At 41.0% G+C, this 19762-nt stretch overlaps 2 protein-coding genes across 3 annotated transcripts; one reads left to right on the top strand and one right to left on the bottom strand.

Moving 5' to 3' along the window:
- Positions 1–1446: 1446 nt before the first annotated feature.
- Positions 1447–10209, top strand: LOC140565343 (2-5A-dependent ribonuclease-like). Of its 2 annotated transcripts, XM_072691332.1 has the most exons (8): positions 1447–1521; positions 2454–2948; positions 4583–4668; positions 4845–5026; positions 5676–5796; positions 7271–7380; positions 7494–7618; positions 7704–10209. In XM_072691332.1, coding segments are annotated over exons 2-8 (1095 nt in total). In that variant the 5' UTR covers positions 1447–1521; positions 2454–2479; the 3' UTR covers positions 7706–10209. The 2 variants fall into 2 exon arrangements, with proteins under 2 accessions (XP_072547433.1, XP_072547358.1); XM_072691257.1 differs by lacking the exon at positions 7704–10209 and having other exon boundaries at positions 7494–7683.
- A 2252-nt stretch (positions 10210–12461) lies between these two features.
- LOC140565485 (uncharacterized) lies at positions 12462–18655 on the bottom strand. Its single transcript, XM_072691449.1, has 6 exons — positions 18568–18655; positions 16069–16200; positions 14324–14413; positions 13930–14084; positions 13026–13073; positions 12462–12837 (listed from the first exon to the last, which is right to left on the bottom strand). Exons 2-6 carry the CDS (start codon positions 16148–16150, stop codon positions 12511–12513), a joined length of 702 nt encoding a protein of 233 aa, XP_072547550.1. The 5' UTR covers positions 16151–16200; positions 18568–18655; the 3' UTR covers positions 12462–12510.
- Between the last annotated feature and the right edge of the window lie 1107 nt (positions 18656–19762).

Here is a 19762-nt window from a genome sequence, read left to right as displayed (position 1 = left end):
AACAATGGCGCAACACTGTGATTCCCTTTGGATACATCACGGGTTTGGGTTCTCTACGTGAGATGTTGTTCCAGTTATCAGGGTTGGAGGGCAAGATCCCGGTCACCATGATGTACAGAATGATGCCCAAGCTCCAGAAATCACTCTTCTTTAAGTCATAGGGCTTATTGTTGAGCACCTCAAGAGCAGCGTAGTGGAGAGTGCCACAGAATGTCTCACACAGGTCAGGAAAGCCTCTGGAGAATCGTCCAAATCCAAAGTCGGCCAATTTCACCTGGCCGTCAGCAGTCAGCAGAACATTCTCACACTTCAGGTCCCGATGGACAATGTCCTGCTGGTGCAGATAGCTAACGGCACTGAGCAGCTGAGAGAACCACTGCTTGGCCTGGCTGATGGGGATGTGGTGGAGCTGTTTGACCATTTCTCAGAGATCCGTTTCTGCAGCCTCCATCACGATGATCGCCCGTCCAGAGCACTTCATGATTTCATGCACCTGGACAATGTGAGGGTGCTTCACTCTTTCGAGAATGGCGAGTTCCCGAGGCAGATATTTAACAATAGTCTCATAATCCATCATCCTGCGGTCCATTATTTTAATGGCCACCGGGCTGGGGTACTTCTCGGATCTGGCCAGCTTAACCTTGAGAGTTAGAGGTTGAGGAGGTTGTGAGGATCTCTTACTCCTGTGTCGTCCTGCTGGAACTGGAACAGTTCATTTAGTCTTGATTAAGATTTGAGCTTAATCCTAACAACACTTCTAATATAAGTTCCAGCAGGTCATTAATCCTGGGTAATTAGAAAAGATAAAACAGTCCTATGACAACATCTGTCTCTAATTGATCTGGAACATCTGGTGGAACACCTGTTAGAGTCATCCAATCAGCAGAGTTGTTTGGTAAGAGAGTTGGAGGGAGGGAATAAATGTATCTGCTGGTCCAGTTTGAGAACTTTTAAAAGGCACAGATCAATAGGGAGTCCGAGTTGATCAGAAAGTCTCCATATGTGATGATTATTGATCAGAGGCCTTCAAAAAGACTTTTACAGAGATTGACCTTTTGACCTTGGAATAGTAATAAGCTGTAGACATTAAGAAATATTCAAAATACTGAACTGGGAGAGTAATTTCTGACATAGCTCAGATGTAGCTCAGATGTAGCTCAGACTACATAAGAAGATCATAATAGGATTATTAAAGAACCGAAGTGTTTTTGAGCCCTGTATCGCCCCTAAAGGCTAAGTACACCTCACCAGAACCTCACCAGAGGGTGAATATTAATAACGCTCTAAATGTATGTATTGTGATATACACTGAGGAGGCGGAGCTACAGTCTCTCATTAGACTAAATGCAGGTGTTGTTATGGTGTGATGGTGTGATGCATCTGTATTGGAGAAAAAGAAGGAAGGAAATATATACGCCTCACTTCCTTTTCTTTGGTGCACACACACACACACACACACACACACACACACGCACCCCAGCAGAAAAGCGACGGTATAAGACGGCAGTTTTATAAACAAATGTAAGTAGACATTGTTTATATGAACATGGCGATGCTTATCAGAGACTCAGCGATGTCTGGTTGGTGTTAAGCGTCTGCACAGGCAGGTTTGAAGTGTAGATGGAGGCCTTTTCTAGTTCTGGGCTTGAAGGTTTACCCTTAATTAATTTCAGGGTTATCGGGCTGACCTCTGGTAGTCAGATCATTGCAAATGATTGCGTTAAGAAACAGTTACAGTAGTGCTGAACACTGTAGTTCACTTTAACTCTGTTAGTCTGGACTGGCTCAACTTTAGCATTAGCTAGCTATTAGGCTAGCATTTGCAAGAAGCATTAGCTAAGTAACGATTAAGCTTCTGAATTTAAAGGTAGCTTCTGTTTTCAATGGCGAGATCTCTCTGCACAGTTAGGGCACCTGTAACACTTGTTCCACTGCTGTATTCACTTTATAAATTGTAATAAAAATGATAAAAGACCATTTACTTTGGCTTAGCTTGTTTGGCTAAGCGCTGCAAACTGTCTATTTTTGAACATGAACACATGGGTAGATAGTACATGGGTAGCACTTTTGACTGGTGCACTGATTACACCGCAAATAGTGCCTGTATTTATTATTATTGGAATGTATTATTGGACCATATTTTGATAATAAAAAGAATCGGGGAAACACGGAAGTCCATCGTAGTTAGGATGCTGTGGTCTGGAGGCTTCAGGTAGGCCTACATTTTAGGACGTAGCTGTTCATCCGGCCCCGCAGTGGTGGCATCACTGAGCTACTAGGAACTCAAAATCACAGGATTTTTATCTAGAACTGATTTGTGGGTTTAGATTGTGTTTATATTATATTCTCATTTGATATAGGAATGGAAGGAAGAAGCTCTTTATTACATTAGTGGATGTTTTGTAGTGGATGGTCTTTCTATGTGTTCATTATTCCTTCTGTTATTTCTACAGAGCGAGAACTGCCCCACCACAAAACCATGGATCCAGCAGACGTGTCTCTTTCAGTCCAGGAGACGAGCCACTCGACAATTCAGCCATGGAATCTGCAGAAAATCTTCCATCTGTCTCTTCAATACAGTGATGACTCCAGTAAAGCAGTGCATCATGGGAGCAGTGGTTCAGTCATCATGCTGGGCTGCATAGGTGGTGATAAGGTGGCAGTCAAGAAGAGTCCAAAGACCGAAGACTCCATGAACGAGGTGGCATCACTTCGTAGACTAAACCACTCCAATATCATACAGTACAGGTTCTCTTTTGAAAAGCAAGACTCCATCTATCTCATCACTGAACTCTGCAAAGGTTCGCTTAAAGAACACATCAGGAACGTCCAACCAGCACCACAGCAGCGCCTACAGCTGGTAAAGGACATTGTCTGTGGTTTGGAGTTCCTTCACCGCTGCAAGAAGATTGTTCATGGTGATGTCAGACAGCAGCACGTTGTAGTTGGTAAGATATATATGATGTAATAGACCATGTTCAGGAGAGGTAACCCCCCAAACTCAGAGCTTCTTACTAATGCTGTAGTGAAGGCCGAGATGTTTTAGTAGTCAAGGCCGAGACCAGATCAGATCAGATCGGTCAAAAGCCGATCTGCACCAAAAGCCCTTCCAGCTTCAAGTACAGCTCGACTCGACCCGCCATCCTTTAAGATCCACGGAAGACGAGCGTCCAGACTTTTTACTGTCCTGCACCGAAGTGGTGGAACGAACTTCCCCTGGGTGTCCGAACAGCAGAGTCCAACGCTCGCTGTCCTCAAACCCAGACTGAAGACCCTCCTCTTCTGAGAGGACTTGGGTGAATAGTAGTACTCTTTACTGGTCTTCATATTGACTTTAGTAGTGTCTAAAGGGATCTTTGAATTTTAGCACTTTTGTAAGTGGCTCTGGATAAGAGTGTCTGCTAAATGCCCTAAATGTAAATGTAAATTAAATGATAAAATGAATAAGGGGACGAATATTTAATTTGTAGTTTATTATACAGTCATTATCATTAATAAGAAGTGATAGATTGGTATTATCTCAGCACCAGATGCTTTATCATTCCATAAGCTATGCAGTGTGTGTGACGTACACACTATCATTAGCATTATTTGTAATTAACTTACATCACACCGGCGACAATCTGGCTATAGTTTTTAACATGACAGGGGTGTCGCAAACTCACCAAAATATTCAAATTCATTTTCACTTTTAAATACAGAGTGGGGTAGGAGTGTGGCGTATTAATTTAACTATTTAAAGTAACATCAGCAGAAAAGATGCTGCGTTTACAGTAAACAAATGAACCAGTTTCATTTCTGTTGTTTTGCACAGATGTATAAACAGTGTATCTGCATTTTCCCAACAGTGGCAGCAGCCAACAGCAAGAATGGATTAACCCACTATTGGGGTGAAAATTATGAAAATAAATTTACTATTTTTTAATATTAATAAATTATATATATATATATATATTTTGCTTTTACCTGTGTAATACCATTTAGTTTTATGTTAAATGTTTTAATTTTTTTGTATATTTTTATCATGATATCATCATGACATCAAGATATCACGATAAAAATATACATATTTTAATATTTTACATTTAATTTTAAATTAAATGTTAAAATATTAAAATATGTATATTTTCATCATGATATCTTGATTGGTAAACAGCATGCTGAGCATTACAAAAAGTCTCTGTTTATGGTCTTAAAGCTGCCATAGAATGCATTAATTACATTTTTACAGCAAACAGCCATTATATTAACACCACCTGCCCAATAATGCGTTAGCCCAATGGCTCTGACCCATCTATGTCTTCTAAAGGTATCTTGTGGTGTATGAACACCTTCACACATTAGCAGCAGATCCTTTAAGTCCTGTTAGTAGTGAGGTTGGACTTCAATGAACATCAGTTCATTCCCCAGTTTTGTCTTACTAGTCTTACTAGTAGTGTGATAAAGGTCTAATGAGTCTAAAACTGGACACTACTTGATATTCAGTGATGACCCCTAAGACTGATTATTATTTTCATGCCATTTTTACATTAAAAACTGCTTTTTAAGGATGTTTCATGAGATGATTCTTTTTTTTAAACAGATGAAGATGGACGTGCCAAACTGACAGACTTCAAAAAGAGTAAAACAGTGGAGGATGCAGATGGAGCCATTTTAGATGAAATACAGGTAAATAATTATGGCCCAGTTTCCCAAAACATCTTAGTGTGAAGGTGATTATAACTGGGGGTTATAACTTATAACTCCAGCAATCATCTTTGTTCTACGATTCTATGATGACTTTCAATCTTCTAGAAGCTCATATTTACGCCAGACTAGTGCTGAAATATGATTCTCCGTTTCAGGAAGTTGGGAAGTTGGCATATTATATTCTATCTGGTGGTCAGTCTTATCCTGAGGGACCGGAGAGCTGGGTTTCCAAGGACATTATACTGGACTTCACAGAATGGATGACCCATCAAGACCCAACCAAAAGGAGAAGTTTGCTGGACACCCTCTCCCACCCGATCTTCTGGACTGATAGCAGGTGTGAAAGACTCTGGTTGGGTTTGAGAACATGGGTTGAGGTATACTAATGCACTGGTGAAGGAGATCTTGAATAACAGGGTTTTGGGTGCGTTTCACACTTATATACATAAGTCCGCACACAGGACCTGGGCTCGTTTGGGGAAGGGCCTCATTATTGCTGGTTTGCTTTAATGCAGAAGAATTTCATACAAACCGACTGCTTTTCTATTCACATTTTTGCTAAATAGTAGAACCCAGGTTCATCCGTTTATCACTTTTCCTTATTTTCCTCGGTTACAAACACTCAGGAGAGGGTTTTTAGCCACGCGGGCGATAAGTCGAATCAGTCACATGACAAAATGAACCAAGCACACAACCTAGAAGCAAACCCCAGAACACCAATTTCAGGAGGACCAGAGCTCGAAAACAGCTTTCACACTTGACCAAACAAGCAGAACACACGGAACAAGCAGACCTGAAATGCTTAGTACTAAACATACTTAGTCACCACTACCTAAAACAGTACGAAAATGTCAAACCTCCAACATTCAGCTGCCAGAAACAGAAACAGGACAGATCCTCCTCGAGGGGCTTCCAGAGTTTGGCAATGAACGTTAAATCTGGGTGAAGCATTTAGCATTTCTCTCTTCTGAATATGTTCTCCACAGAAAGCTGAGATACCTGCAAGATGTGGGGAACCTCCCAGAGGTTGTTCAGTTCAGTGGAAGAGTTCTACGTGAAGTGAATAAAATCACAAAGGGCAAATCCTTCCAGAGGTGGAGAAGCACGGTGGGTCTAAACTCGTAGTCCTTATAGTCAGGTCTTTTCACTCAGTAGCCATCTTTGCCACGCTGCTGGTCACTCAAGACCAGGCTCCTATCTCTATGAATCTTGACATGACTTGGAGAGAAACCAAAGGACTGTAAACTGTAAAGATCAGCTTATCGGTTCAGTATCAGATTTTAAATCACTGATAAATCTGATAAAGACGTTTGAAGCATTCGGCTCAAAAATGTTAAAAACCCTGGTTTTTCAGTGTTTCTGGCTACTGCCTTTGTTCAGATCTCCAAATCAATGGGTGGTTCCTTCCCTAGAACATTAACCAACTCCCTCGCAGCATATAGCCAGCAAGCTGATTATACTCTTTTTGCTGAAGGGTGGGGTTATCCATAAACAGACGCCAGAGCGTTACAAGAACCTCTATTCATATTTCAACCTGTGGCTCGTCTCCTCATTTAGAACGTCTCTCATCTCTTATATAGGCAAAGGTGTGAAAAGTATTGACATTCATTCCTCAGGTAGATGTGAGTGAAGCTGAAGTATCAACTGAAGCTTTTTAGTAATGGAAGGAAAACAAAGGCCGAAAGCTTAGGCCGCGCCACAGGGGTCTATAGTGCACTACCCCCCCCCCCCCCCTCCCCAAAAACCCATTTCTCTAAAAGTCATAATGAGGAGAATGATCTATTAAAATGTTGATGTTAAAAATGTTGGGCTGCACTAGGCTCCTGTTTCAGCTGCAGATCTGCCCATTGAAAATGAAGCATTTCAGTAATATCAGCTCTATTAAAGGAGCGTCTCTGTGCTCTACTGAGCATTAACATGAGCTTCATGGAGGAAAATATGAGGAGTCGTTGTCTAGAAGTTCTGTAAAGCTGCAGAAAGTCAGACTTCAGAGGCGTGTGATCAATAAGCTTTATTGGAATGTAAATGTGGGGCTCAGTCGGGACGTTTCACTGCAGCTCTCTTGAGTCTCTGCCACGGACACAGTCTTCATACTAGACTACAGACGTCTGCTGTGAGCTCGCTGGAGAGTGACGGGACGGGTGCAGGTGTGATGGATCTCTTATAAACCAATAGGGAGTCAGAATGGTGTCTGTTTATACTTCTCATCCAATCACGATCAGACTCACACTTAGAGAAATGGGGTTTTGGGGAGGGGGGGGGTAGTGCACTATAGACCCCTGTGGCGCGGCCTAAGCTTTCAGTCTTTGTTTTCCTTCCATTACTTTTACTTTTCTACTTGAAGTGGTTCTGAAACCAGTACTTTTACACTTTTACTGGAGTAAAAAGCTTCAGTTGATACTTCAGCTTCTATAGAAGTCTTTTAAAACCTAGTATCTCCACTCACTTCTACCTGAGGAATGAATGAGAATACTTTTCACAGCTTTGGTAACAGTCATTTTCTAGAACTCCACATTGCTCGTTCCGTCAGGTAGACGGTCACAGAGAGGCAGAGCTAATAATTGTTTGTGTATCATTTCAGGTTGAAAATAATTTATCTGACCTTCTGAAGGAGATGGAAGACCACAGAAAGCCCTACCCAGACAACACACTCGGGCTTCTGCGCTTCATTCGCAACCTGTATCAACACAGGTGAGCTTCAATAATTAGCACCGTTCTTACACAATAGGATGTTTATTGATATCAATTATATCTGCATTAAAATATTCAGTAACTCTCAGATTTCCAAACTTTTCTGTCTACAGACGTGAAGACGCTCTCTCTGTAAGCTTCACCTCACTGTTTCCAGACCTGTTTGAGACGATCTACTTATTCGCTGAGGAAAAGCAGTGGAACTCCACAATTTCTCTGCAGATGATTTTTAAAGACTGTAAATACTTCAGTGGTTAATGTTGTTACTCTTAAAGTGCTGAACTGGTTCTCTATAGTACTAAAACTGGCTTCTTTCTCTACAGAACGTCAACAGCTCTGAGGTGGAGACCTTGATGTTCATATTGCAGATAGGGATGCACCGATCTGGCTTTTTCAGTTCCGATACCGATACATATACGTAAACCCTGCATACCTGTTGATGCCCGATACCGATCCGATACATTGGTGAATTAATAAACCGTATAACTCAGCATTTGAGGGAGACTTAAGGCATCAGGATTAACTTAGACATTAATTTAATAACTTTGTAAAACAAAATATTACAAATTAACATATATATATATATATATATATATATATATATATATATATATATATATATATATATATATATATATATGTACTAAATTGCTATTTATTTGTCACTAAAATAAACTAAAATAAAAGTTGTGCAGGACCTCGACACAACATTGCTCACACAACTTAAAATATATTAAAATATATAAAATGTATCATCCAAAAATAAGTAGCTTTACTTTCTCAAACTCACAAAAAGTAATTAATCTTATTTTTCAATATTTAGCGTAAACAGTAATTTAAAATAAAATCTAGCAGCTAAACCTGAGAATAAATAAGTAACTTTGTTAAACATACAAGCAGTAATTGAACATTGCCAACATGTAAATATTTAGTTCCGTTTTATACCAAACAATTGAAACCAAGTGAAAGGATCGGTTCCATGGATCGGCCTAATTATCCGATACCCAATACAGCTAATTCTGTTAAAGTCAGGACCGATATCTGATCCTTATATCATATCGGTGCATCTCTAATTGCAGAGAACTTCACATGGTCCTCCAACACCAGCTTCACCAAGAGAGCCTACGTTGTCTCCTCCGTCCTTCTCCTAACTTCTCTCTGACTGCAAGACCCTGCAGCCAATCCTGAAGACTAGGAATGCCCCTATCTGAGCCAGTGACTGAAGATGGTGAGGAGGGCTGATCGAGATTAGATTAGATTAGATTCAACTTTATTTGCACAGGTACAAAGCTAACAAAATGGTTCGAGTAATGGCTTTTAAGGTTCTGATCCACTCCTGATCCTTAGGTTTGCTGTAGCAATGTGCAATCTGGTGTCCTCTAAGTGCCATTAGCAGACCTGGTCCTTAGCTGCTGCAGATGAACCGCTCAGTTTTTGTAAAGCTACCCTAGACAGAGTTCATCTGTGACATTATTTCAGTGAGGAGTTGCCAGTAATGTCGGTGATGTAACCAGTGCCGCAGTTACAGCGTCTTCATTCCAACCGCAGAGCGGAACTGCTGCATTATTTAAGGTGGAACGGAAAGTTTAGCTACGGTAGAAATGCTTTGTTCTACCAGCGAGAGAACCACGCTTCTTTCTTTGGTTCTAAACCAGCTCTGAATGGTGCATTCAGAACCGAGGAGAAGGTTAATGCTAATGCTAATGAACGCATTAAGTGATGGGACTGCAGAACTGGGAGCTGAATGGTCAGGTAGGTCAGTCAGACTGGACTGTATGATTACAAAAGATGATACAGCTGGCATAGCCTGAACTAACTGTCTTATAAAGAAACTGGACTGGATCAGAATTGGCCGACAGTCTGCATAAAGACTTCTCACTGGACCTCCCTGTGCACAGGTGGTGTTTGCTGCTACGTTCAGTGTCCGTCTTCTATAAGCTTATTGTAGAATTACCTCTATTTCATGGTGCTACATATTTATGCTGCTAATTTAACTGCTAATCATATTACTGTTTTGCTTTCTTGCACATTTACTCTCTATGTAGTCTCAAATACTGTTGTGTTACACTAGGATACAACATGGTTCTGGAGGACCATTATTTCACTTCACTGTTGCAATAAGAATGAATTCTGCCCTGTGGAAGCCCAGGCTCCGGGAACACTCCGTTCAATTAGTACACACTGTATCACATGAGCAACTCACTGTTCGGTTATGGGATGTAACCACTAGGAAGAGGCCTACTCCTCTGGACAGGCTGCAAGGGTGTTTGTACTATGAAAGGCATTATGAAGTAGTGCAGGTGCAATGCGGAGCCACGCTAATTTGGTCTACATATCTGAATATATGGATATAATGCATTAATGTTCACCTTATAGTAAAGGTATGCTTGTCATAATGTATTGGCAATATGTTGAAATAGGTCTATTATAACTGTTTTAAGTCATGGGTTATGTTATATACTCATGTCTGTATAATCGATTATGTAACTTGTTTTTTATGAGGATGCTGTTGCGAAACCACTGGAATGAATGAGTGATAGTGGAAGACTGTGCCTGGTGGGAGCGGTTGGCCCCCGCCCTGGTCCACGCACAGTTCTTCGTTCTGTTAAAGATATAAAGGACGGGTTTCTCCTTTCTCTGGTGAGAGTCGGCTGGGTGGAACTGTAGGTCCAGCAGGTTTACCGAGACGGCTGTCTCTTACCAGGATCGACGGGCTCTTCTTTCTTGTTTTGGTGAGTAACAGCAAGTCTCATTGTGAAGCTAAAAGCATTCTGCCAAGTTTGCTTTCGGTTTGTTTAAGTTGATTGTGAAATAAAGGGACCTTTTTATATGGAACTGCTGGTGTGGAACCTGAGTTATTTGACGATCCTCCCTTTGATTCACAACTGTGTTTTTGTATGCCGTTAAAATCAAAAGTAAAATCTCTTGAACTTTAACTATCTTAGACTCACAGCAATAGCGGAACTCTTTTATGTGCTATTTAGAACCATTATTAAAACTTCTTTCAAGATCCAGCTACAAAAGGTTTTCCAACAATGCAAGCCACTCCTGAACCAGGCAAAGAACCTTATAAGTGTCCACTGTGTTCTTCATTAGAACATCTCCAAAGTTCTCCTCATGGAGTCTAGTGTTATTTAGAGTTCTCCTCAAATCAACACCTGGTTTGGTGGTAAATCAGGGCTTAATGATGGTAAATCAGGTGAGCTGCTGCTGCTGCTGCTGATGATGATGATGATGGAGGTGAACACATCCTCCACGCTGTGCTGGCTGGACTGGGGGGCGTCCAGGAGAACCCTGGAGGAACCGAGCTCGGTTCTTTAGACTAGCTCACCGACAAGATCTCACTACTTTCTTTCTTCAGAATGAGAAGCTCTTGTTTCTCCTTTTTACTGGATTTATGTTCAGCTGATTTATCTGTTCTGATTAGATCTGGAGCTCCTACAGTAAAACTATAGAGATAGTAGAAGTCTGGGTTTGTTTTGCACCTCGGTTTACATTTACATTTACTGCATTTAGCAGACACTCTTCTCAAGAGCGACTTACAAAAGAGCTTCACTGTTCACTGAAGAAGAACCTCAGCTAGTTTAAACAGACTATCCTCTAATCTTAGACTCTACTAAACACAAGTCAATAAGGAGACCATAATTCTCTACTCTTCACCCAAGTCCTCTCAGAAGAGGAGGGTCTTCAGTCTGGGTTTGAGGACAGCGAGTGTTGGACTCTGCTGTTCAGACACCCAGGGGAAGCTCGTTCCACCACTTCGGTGCAGGACAGTAAAAAGTCTGGACGCTCGTCTTCCGTGGATCTTAAAGGATGGCGGGTCGAGCCGAGCCGTACTTGAAGCTGGAAGGGCTCTTGGTGCAGATCGGCTTTTGACCATCGCCATCAAGTACGGTTTGGGCCTTCAGTGCTCTGTCAGAAGCCCCGCCCCACAAATTCACCCACTTCCATTGCCACAGTAACGGCACTGGGCTTGTGGACCAAAAAGACACACAGCAACACACAGCATCCAAAACCCAACAGAGTAAAACTAGCAAGACTTATCTGTTTACATCGTTTTTACAAAACGACAGTGACTGACGAGAGGACCGTAGGTTTCACCGTAGGTTTGTATCAGCTGAGCAAGCGAGGAAGGTAATGATAGGTGTGTTACCTAGCATAACACTTTCAGATTATGCACGAATCCAAGTAATTTGCTAGTTAGCTTAGCTTTACTAGCATATTTTTTAGATCTTTGTGGCCATAAAACCCTATGCATATACTGTAAGATCAAATACCACAATATAATGTTGGCGAGAACAGCGTTGTGGCTGGTAATTCGCTTATTTTAGCTAGGGTGGAGGTTAGGAAACTGTTGTTTCAATGGCTGCTGCTAAGCTAACCAGTTGTGATTGTCTATCACAAACATTCACAAACAAAACAGCAAAAATGGTGTTACCCACCTATCCAGCAGGGATAGAGGAGCATCCTCATCCCTTCTCATTCCAAACACCTCATTTTTTTTTTTTTTTTTTTTTAAAGGTGATTGACATGAAATTCTCACCGGATGACGGTAACAACCCATTCAAACCACACATGCAAAATCAAACCATAGATATGAAGTTCTGTGTAATAATGAGAAATGACACAGGGAAAGATATTTATCATGCTTAATGACATTTATTTAATACTTCCTACAAAAGCCTTTGTTGGTGATGGCGCTTCAAGCCGACTCCTGTCTGGAGAAACTAGTCTCGTGCATTGCTCAGGTGTGAGTTTGCCTCTCTTTTTTCCTGTGTTCAATCCTTTTCCCTGTGCCATTTCTCATTATTACACAGACCATTCATGTCAGTAGCACCTTTACAAATATATCTACTCAGAATCATTTCAAATAAGTATTGATTGTATTCTCAAAGGATGAGCAGAAATTCCATCCCATTTTAAGGGTCTGTGCTAAAATCTTTATTTAAATTAAACATAAAAAACATAATTAAATGCATAATAATTCATAGACATGTGAACAAGGTAGAGATGTTATTTATTGGATGTTAGATATGGAGGAGGGGCTTCAGGAATATTCCTATAATTTAGTTATTTCTCCATTCTCTATAACTCCACATTGCTCATCAGAAAAGGCATGTTATATACATGTTATCCAGCTGGTCTAGGTAATCCGAATGGTTCAGATGGTCCGGGTGGTCCGGGTGGTCCGGGTGGTCCAATTGGTCCAGGTTGTCCAGGAAATCCATTTGCTCCAGGAAATCCGGCTAGTCCAGGAGATCCAGCTGGTCCAGCTGGGCCACGTGGTCCAGTTGGTCCAGCTGGTCCAGCTGGTCCACGTGGTCCAGGCAATCCCACTAAACCACGCCCCACTGTTTGATGGAGCTCACACACCCAGCCTTGCTCTTCTCCAGGGGTGAAAGGCGTCTCCAAGTGTACCGGATCACCCACCAGTTTACACCCACTCAGACTCTCATCCTGTAGAGTTACAGCTGCAGTCAGTTCATCATCACACCCAGAGCTCTCTGCTACACACACACACACACACACACACACACACTCACACACACACACACCTTCACTGTTCAACATCATTATTGTGTTTTACACCACTGAGCTCATCAGTGATGTCATCAGTCGTACCCTACACTGGGGTTGAAGCTCACCTCTGCAACCAGCAGCCTTCTTCCTTTAGCCTGAGTAATCAGCCAGTCCTGCACACACACACACACACACACACACACACACACACAGTGCATTTAAAGTAGGCATTACAGGGTGGTTGCTATGGTGTTGATATGTATGTGTTAGGTCATTTCTAGGGTATTGCTGTGTGGTTGCTAGGGCGTTGCTAGTTTATATTTATGGAATACTATGAGCAATAATAATAATAAGATGAACTGTCAGTTGGCTTTATGAAGCCAGTTTAATCATGTAAAAATGAAGTTGCTAGGTAATGTTTATAGGACGTTTCTAGGGTATTGCTAGGTGGTCATTTGGGTGTTGCTAGGTATAAGAAATGTGCTTTCTAGGGTGTTCACAGGTATGTGTTAGGTGGCATTACTAGATGTTTGCTATGTGTTTGTTAGGTAGTTTCTAGCTATTGCCAGGTGGTTGACATGGTGCTGCTAGGTATTTGTTAGGTGGTTTCTATGGTATTTCTAGGTGGTTTTTAGGTGTTGCTAGGTTTCTGGGGTATGGTGTTGCCAGCTTTTTGTTATTGGGTTTCTATGGTATTGGTGGTTGCTAGTTTATATTAAAGAATAATAAGAGGATGAACAGTAAGTTTGGTTTGTGAAGCAAATTTAATGTACGAATGAGGCTCAACTAGTCATCATTACTGTAGTATAGTAGTATATGGACAGTACTGTATTTAGTGCAGGGTATTCCTATGTGGTTGGAAGGGTGTCACTACGTATTTGTTAAGTGGTTTCTAGGGTATCGCTGGTGGTTTGAGGGGTGTTGCTAGGTATTTGTTAGTGACTCACATACGTGCTCTCATAATATGAATCTGGTGACTAAATATAGTTACTATCATCGTTACACAGATAAATTACACAGGTAAATTACCCTCAGTTTCGGTGTTAAAACAGCCAGTCTGATGTTGTCTGCTTTGGCGCTACAGTAGTTCCCTGCTTTAGAACAGTTCCCTTCTGCCTCCCAGATGAAGTAGAAAGAATTATCATGAAGAAGCCACACCCCTTTATTCTCCTCCAATCCCAGCCCTGAAAAACAACACACACATAGCAAACCCAGTGATCAACCCTCATCAGAACTGAACAAAAAACGAGGTACAGATGGAGAAGGTTGAGGATCAGTCTGACTCTGACCTGAACTGACCTGACTTTATGACAGGCCTGCACAGAAGCTTCAAACTAGGAAGTTATGCAAATACTTAGACGAGCTGGTTCATCTGAGAGGAGCCTCCAAGGTACAATATTATCTAAAAGACTAAAAGACTTACTGAAAAGTCCAATCAGGATCAATATAACGATCAGGAACAGAGAGTTGAAGACCAACAGCATCACCATCAACTTGGTGCCCCTTGCTGACTCTGTTGGAGAGATGGATAGAGGTGGAAGTCAGTAGGCATCAAAATTAGCCACAATTATCAGTGCTGTCAAGCCATTAAAAAAAATAATCTAATTAACTACAAGCTTTTTGATTAACTAATCTAAATTAATCACATTCATCACTTTTAGTTATGAAAGTATAGGCTTGTTGGGATTGGGTTCCCGCTGCTACGCCTAATTTTGATGAATTGGATCCTTGGACCTGGACTAGCCCTCGGTCCTCTACCCTCAAAACTGGTCTACAATCCATATTCGCAATCCATTTTGCAATAGAGTTTGTTAGTTGGTCTCTGGTAGTCTTACTTAGTCTGCGTGTGAAGGCCTGGTCCAGTGTGGCTTGACGAGGTTGGCTGCTAGCTGTAGCATCATGCACTGTGCTGGATTGGACCTCCGGTTTCATGGATAAGTGCTTTAGGCTGAGGTGATATTTCAGGCTGGAAGTTCTCCGGTTGTACGAAAATTCCTTGCTGCAGAAACTGCAGAGCACAGTGCTTCTATATAAAGCTCTGTCTGGGTATTTTTTAAAGGTAAGTGCGCCATTAAGGGGGTCAGGTAGAGCGGTTCTGTTTGCCTCCATTGTGTTGTAGTGATCAAAACAGCTGATGATGCACCAGGTCACCAAGGAAGCAATTCATTAGCGTAATTTTTTTCTTGCATTATTTTAATTAATTGAAATAAACAATTAACGTTAATTTGACCAGTAATTATCATTAAAAAGAAAAGGTGAAAATACTGCTACTGCTTTGACAGATCACATGATTGTGTATGTGTTCATTTGGATAACTGTTTGACAATACTACAAGAAGGGGTCAGTGGTTCTGAGCCAGCCACGTTCATTTTCTCCCAGTGTGATCCAGGAGTTTCTGCCACTTCTTAAGAAACTAGAAGACAGTCTCTCATAAGAGGCCACTAGATGTAGTTACTGATGCCATTGACAGAAGATGGAGGCTTTGGATGATTTCCACTGCTTAATTAGTAGCTTCCTGACTACCATGATAGAGGTCTCGGACCTCTGAGCAGATAAGAGTCCTGTGCACCAACCATCTCTAACTATATCAATATGTTATTGTTTCTACACTCACTGTCCATCCTACCAGCTCCACTGACCGTACAGCAGCAGTGTGTCTCCATCTGTCTCTCTGCAGACTCTATTATCAGCCCCCCTTCAGCCTGTTTATTCTTCAGTGGTCAGGACCTCACAGGACTGACCACTACAGAGCAGACTGTAGTATTTGGGTGGATGGTCATTCTCAGCAGTGCAGAGACACTGACTGACCTGGTGGTGGTGAGTGTGTTAGTAGTGTGTGTTGCACTGCTGGTGGTACAAGTGGATCAGACGCAGCAGTGCTGCTGGAGTGTTTAAACCCATCAGTGTCACTGCTGGACAGAGAATAGTCCACCAACCAGAAATATCCAGCCTACAGTGTCCTGTGGGCAGCGTCCTGTGGGCACTGATGAAGGACTAGAGGATGACCAACACACACTGTGCAGCAGCAAATACAGAGCTTCTGTCTCTGCCTTTATCTTCATCTACAAGATGGGCCAGCTAGGTAGGAGTGTCTAATAATAAAGAGTGGACAGTGAGTGGACAGAATGCAACAGTTTCTACATGGTGCTGGGTAAGGCTGCGTCTCACCGTTTGGTGGGTGTGTGTTCTTCACTACTGGAGGATGGTAGAGAGTCTGGTACACGTCCTCAGTCCTCGCTGACATCTCCATCCTGCTCCTGTAGATCTTCCTCACACTAGAGAAGTTTCTTCAGCTTTCTTCTAAAAGAGAAAAACAGCAGGAGCTCTAAACTCACTCCTGACCTCCACCTTTCAGAGCTTCACACACAGGAATCTCCAATCAGATCCAATCAGCAGAGTGAGCTCCATGTGTCAGATCCACCACACCTTTACTTTACAGAACCTCGTATTTAACAGGTAGAGGAGATACTTTCTGACACATGAACTGAAGGGTAGCCGAGCTTCATCCAGTCTGAAGGAACAGAGAGCAGCATAAACAGACTCAACACAACATTCACTGGTTGAAGGAACATCACTGAAACATCTCAGAGCAGGTGAGTTAGTTTTCAGTGGAGGGGAAACCTTTACTTGGTTAAAAAATTATTTGCTTGGTTAAATGACTCTAGTTAATTAAAAGGTTCTTCGCTTGGTTAAAAGATTCTTTCCTTGGTTAAAAGATTCTTTGCTTGGTTAAAAGAATCTTTGCTTGGTTAAAAGATTCTTCGCTTGGTTAAAAGATTCTTCGCTTGGTTAAAAGATTCTTTGCTTGGTTAAAAGGTTCTCTGCTTGATTAAATGGTTCTTCGCTTGGTTAAAAGATTCTTTGCTTGGTTAAATGGTTCTTTGCTTGGTTAAAAGATTCTTTGCTTGGTTAAAAGGTTCTCTGCTTGATTAAAAGATTCTTTGCTTGGTTAAAAGAATCTTTGCTTGGTTAAAAGAATCTTCGTTTGGTTAAAAGATTCTTTGCTTGGTTAAAAGATTCTTTGCTTGGTTAAAAGGTTCTCTGCTTGATTAAATGGTTCTTCGCTTGGTTAAAATGTTCTTTGCTTGATTAAATGGTTCTTCGCTTGGTTAAAATATTCTTTGCTTGATTAAATGGTTCTTTGCTTGGTTAAATGGTTCTTTGCTTGGTTAAAGCATGGAAGACATGGAAGTCTAGGAGCATCACAGGAGCAATCGAGTCGTTTTAGGCTGATGATGACGACATAGGAAAGATTGCAGACGTTAAAATACAGACAGTGTTCAGTTCTGCTCTAAAATGACATGATTAAAGGTGTTTCTCTAGGTGTGAGTTTAGTTAGATTACCCCATCCCTCAGGATTGTGGGTCAGTGGTGTCTCAGGGGTTAGAGCACGAGGTATTGATGGCAGGGTTGGAAACCTCGAAGCCTAGGAGCATCACAGTCTTTTCACCACCGTGTTGCTCAATGTAGAAGTCAGTAATTCCTCTTTTGTTTTGTATGATTTTAAGGTCATACTAAAGATATAAACCCCCCAAAAAAGTTTGGAAGTAAGATCTTTTTTTTTCTGATTTGCATCGCGTGTAGAAGAACTTGGTTTAAGGTTTAACGAGGTTTAAGGGTAGTGAGTCAGCACACTGCACGAGCACTGACAACCCAGATAATCAACTTCTTAAATGATTCCTTACTTGGTAAAAAAAGATTATTTGCTTGGGTAAAAGATTCTTCGCTTGGTTAAAAGATTCTTTGCTTGGGAAAAAGATTTTTTGCTTGGTTAAAAGATTCTTTGCTTGGTTAAAAGATTCTTTGCTTGGGTAAAAGATTCTTTGTTTGGGTAAAAGATTCTTTGTTTGGTTAAAAGATTCTTTGCTTGGGTAAAAGATTCTTTGTTTGGTTAAAAGATTTTTTGCTTGGGAAAAATATTATTTGCTTGGTTAAAAGATTCTTTGCTTGGGTAAAAGATTCTTTGTTTGGTTAAAAGATTCTTTGCTTGGGTAAAAGGTTCTTTGCTTGGTTAAATGACTCTAATTAATTAAATGATTCTTTGCTGGGTTAAAGGTCTCTTTATTTGATTTGACTTCGTTTTTAATTCTTTTCTATTGGTCATTAGATGTTTTTAGATCAGAATCAGAAATACTTTATTGATCCTAGAAAGGAAACTGCAGTTGTTGCCGTGTTTTGTGGTGATTCATGGTGTTAGTGTGGCTGTTTGTTAGGTTTGTTGTTCCCTCAGTATTTGTTCCTGATACTTCGGTTTCCTGTTTGCTTTATTTTATTTTTTTTACTTCTAATAGTGAGAAATAGTAAAAGTATTTCATGTTTGAAAGATTATAAATCTATAGATTTGTATTTATTCTTATTTTAATATCCTCACAAAAAGGTTTTGGGGGTATATTCTCAGTTAACTGTTTTAAAATTATTATTGTTATATATGTATTATTATACTAAGAAGTAAAAAATCCCAAACTGTCCCATTTTACTAAGCTTAACCCTTTTTAGATGTGCACTGTAACCTTTCTGGACATTACCCGGAGGAGCTGTATGTGTGAACGCAAATGCCCTGACCAGTTGTATGGGACGTTACCGACTTCATCCTGCCGACCCCATTTTTTCGAAGTGGCTGCTACCTCTAATCTAACCGAATGTGAGTGTATCACTGTGTTCACCTACCGTTCACTGCCGGCGCTCTGAGCGGAGTCGTCTTCAGGCCTTCTAAAAACAGTAAACCCAGCTACAGGTAAAAATGTCCTCCTGTAAATCTTTCTTACAGATGTGGTACGTTGGTTGCGTTTGCTAAAGCATGACAGGATGAGTTCAGGAGAGTGGTTCTAAAGGATATGACAGATGTGTTGCAAAATCCAGAACTTCCTAATGACGAAATGATGCTATGCTGTGGTTCAAAAGCAGAAGTTCTGTCCTCTTTTTGAATCTCGATCAGTCTGAATCTCTAGTCTCCTTCTCTAGAGTCTTCCTGATCTGACCTACACCTCATTGTATCCCCATTATCTGCTGATTCTCACCTTTTCTCCACAATGTGAATCCGGCAGGTGTTCTTTGTACTGAATTTCTGGATGATTGAAGCAATAGAAATGCTCCAAAATGACCTGAAATACAGTCTTTCTACATTAACAGTTCAGAAGGTTTGTTCCTCCTTCTGTGAAGCTGATGTTCTGGAGATATGGAGGTTTTTGCATGACTAAAACTGACAAAATACCTGTTCATACACTTAAACAGACAATAATTGACACTTTACTTTACTTTAATAACAATACATGCACATATTTATTCAGTATTGTCATCTGAATAAAGGTGTGCAGCATATTCATAATCATAATATAATAATCATGGTGTAGAATAACTTAATATACTGTAGTCATGGCGGTGATGGTCAGAGTAATGAGAGGAATGATGGGTAATAGTGGTGATAATAATAGTGGCAGATAGTTAAGAGTCCATTTAGGTTTAACATGATCATTAGACAGGTAGCAGTGGTAGGAGGGTGTGCAGCTGCTCTGACATGGGGGGTGGTGGCAGGGGAGGACCTGTTTTTTACTGTTATTATTGTAATTATTGTACTGTATTACTGTGCTGTATTGTGTAACTGCTACTGGCTGCTAAAGTTCCTTTGGGATCAATAAAGTATCCATCCATCTAATAAAAACAACTGACTAAGGTCAGCACTGTTTACCTCAAGCACTCACCCCATCTTCAGGAGGACGGTGGAGTCGGTTTAGGCCGATGATGACGACGTAGGAAAGATTGCAGACGTTAAAATACAGACAGCGTTCAGTCCTGCTATAAATTGGTAGGTTACCTCCATCCCTCAGGATTGTGGGTCAGTGGTGGCTCAGTGGTTTGAGCAGGA

The sequence above is a fragment of the Salminus brasiliensis genome, chromosome 1, assembly GCF_030463535.1.
Source record: "Salminus brasiliensis chromosome 1, fSalBra1.hap2, whole genome shotgun sequence".
NCBI classification, from domain to species: Eukaryota; Metazoa; Chordata; class Actinopteri; order Characiformes; family Bryconidae; genus Salminus; species Salminus brasiliensis.
This window is presented reverse-complemented; position numbering and strand designations above follow the sequence as displayed.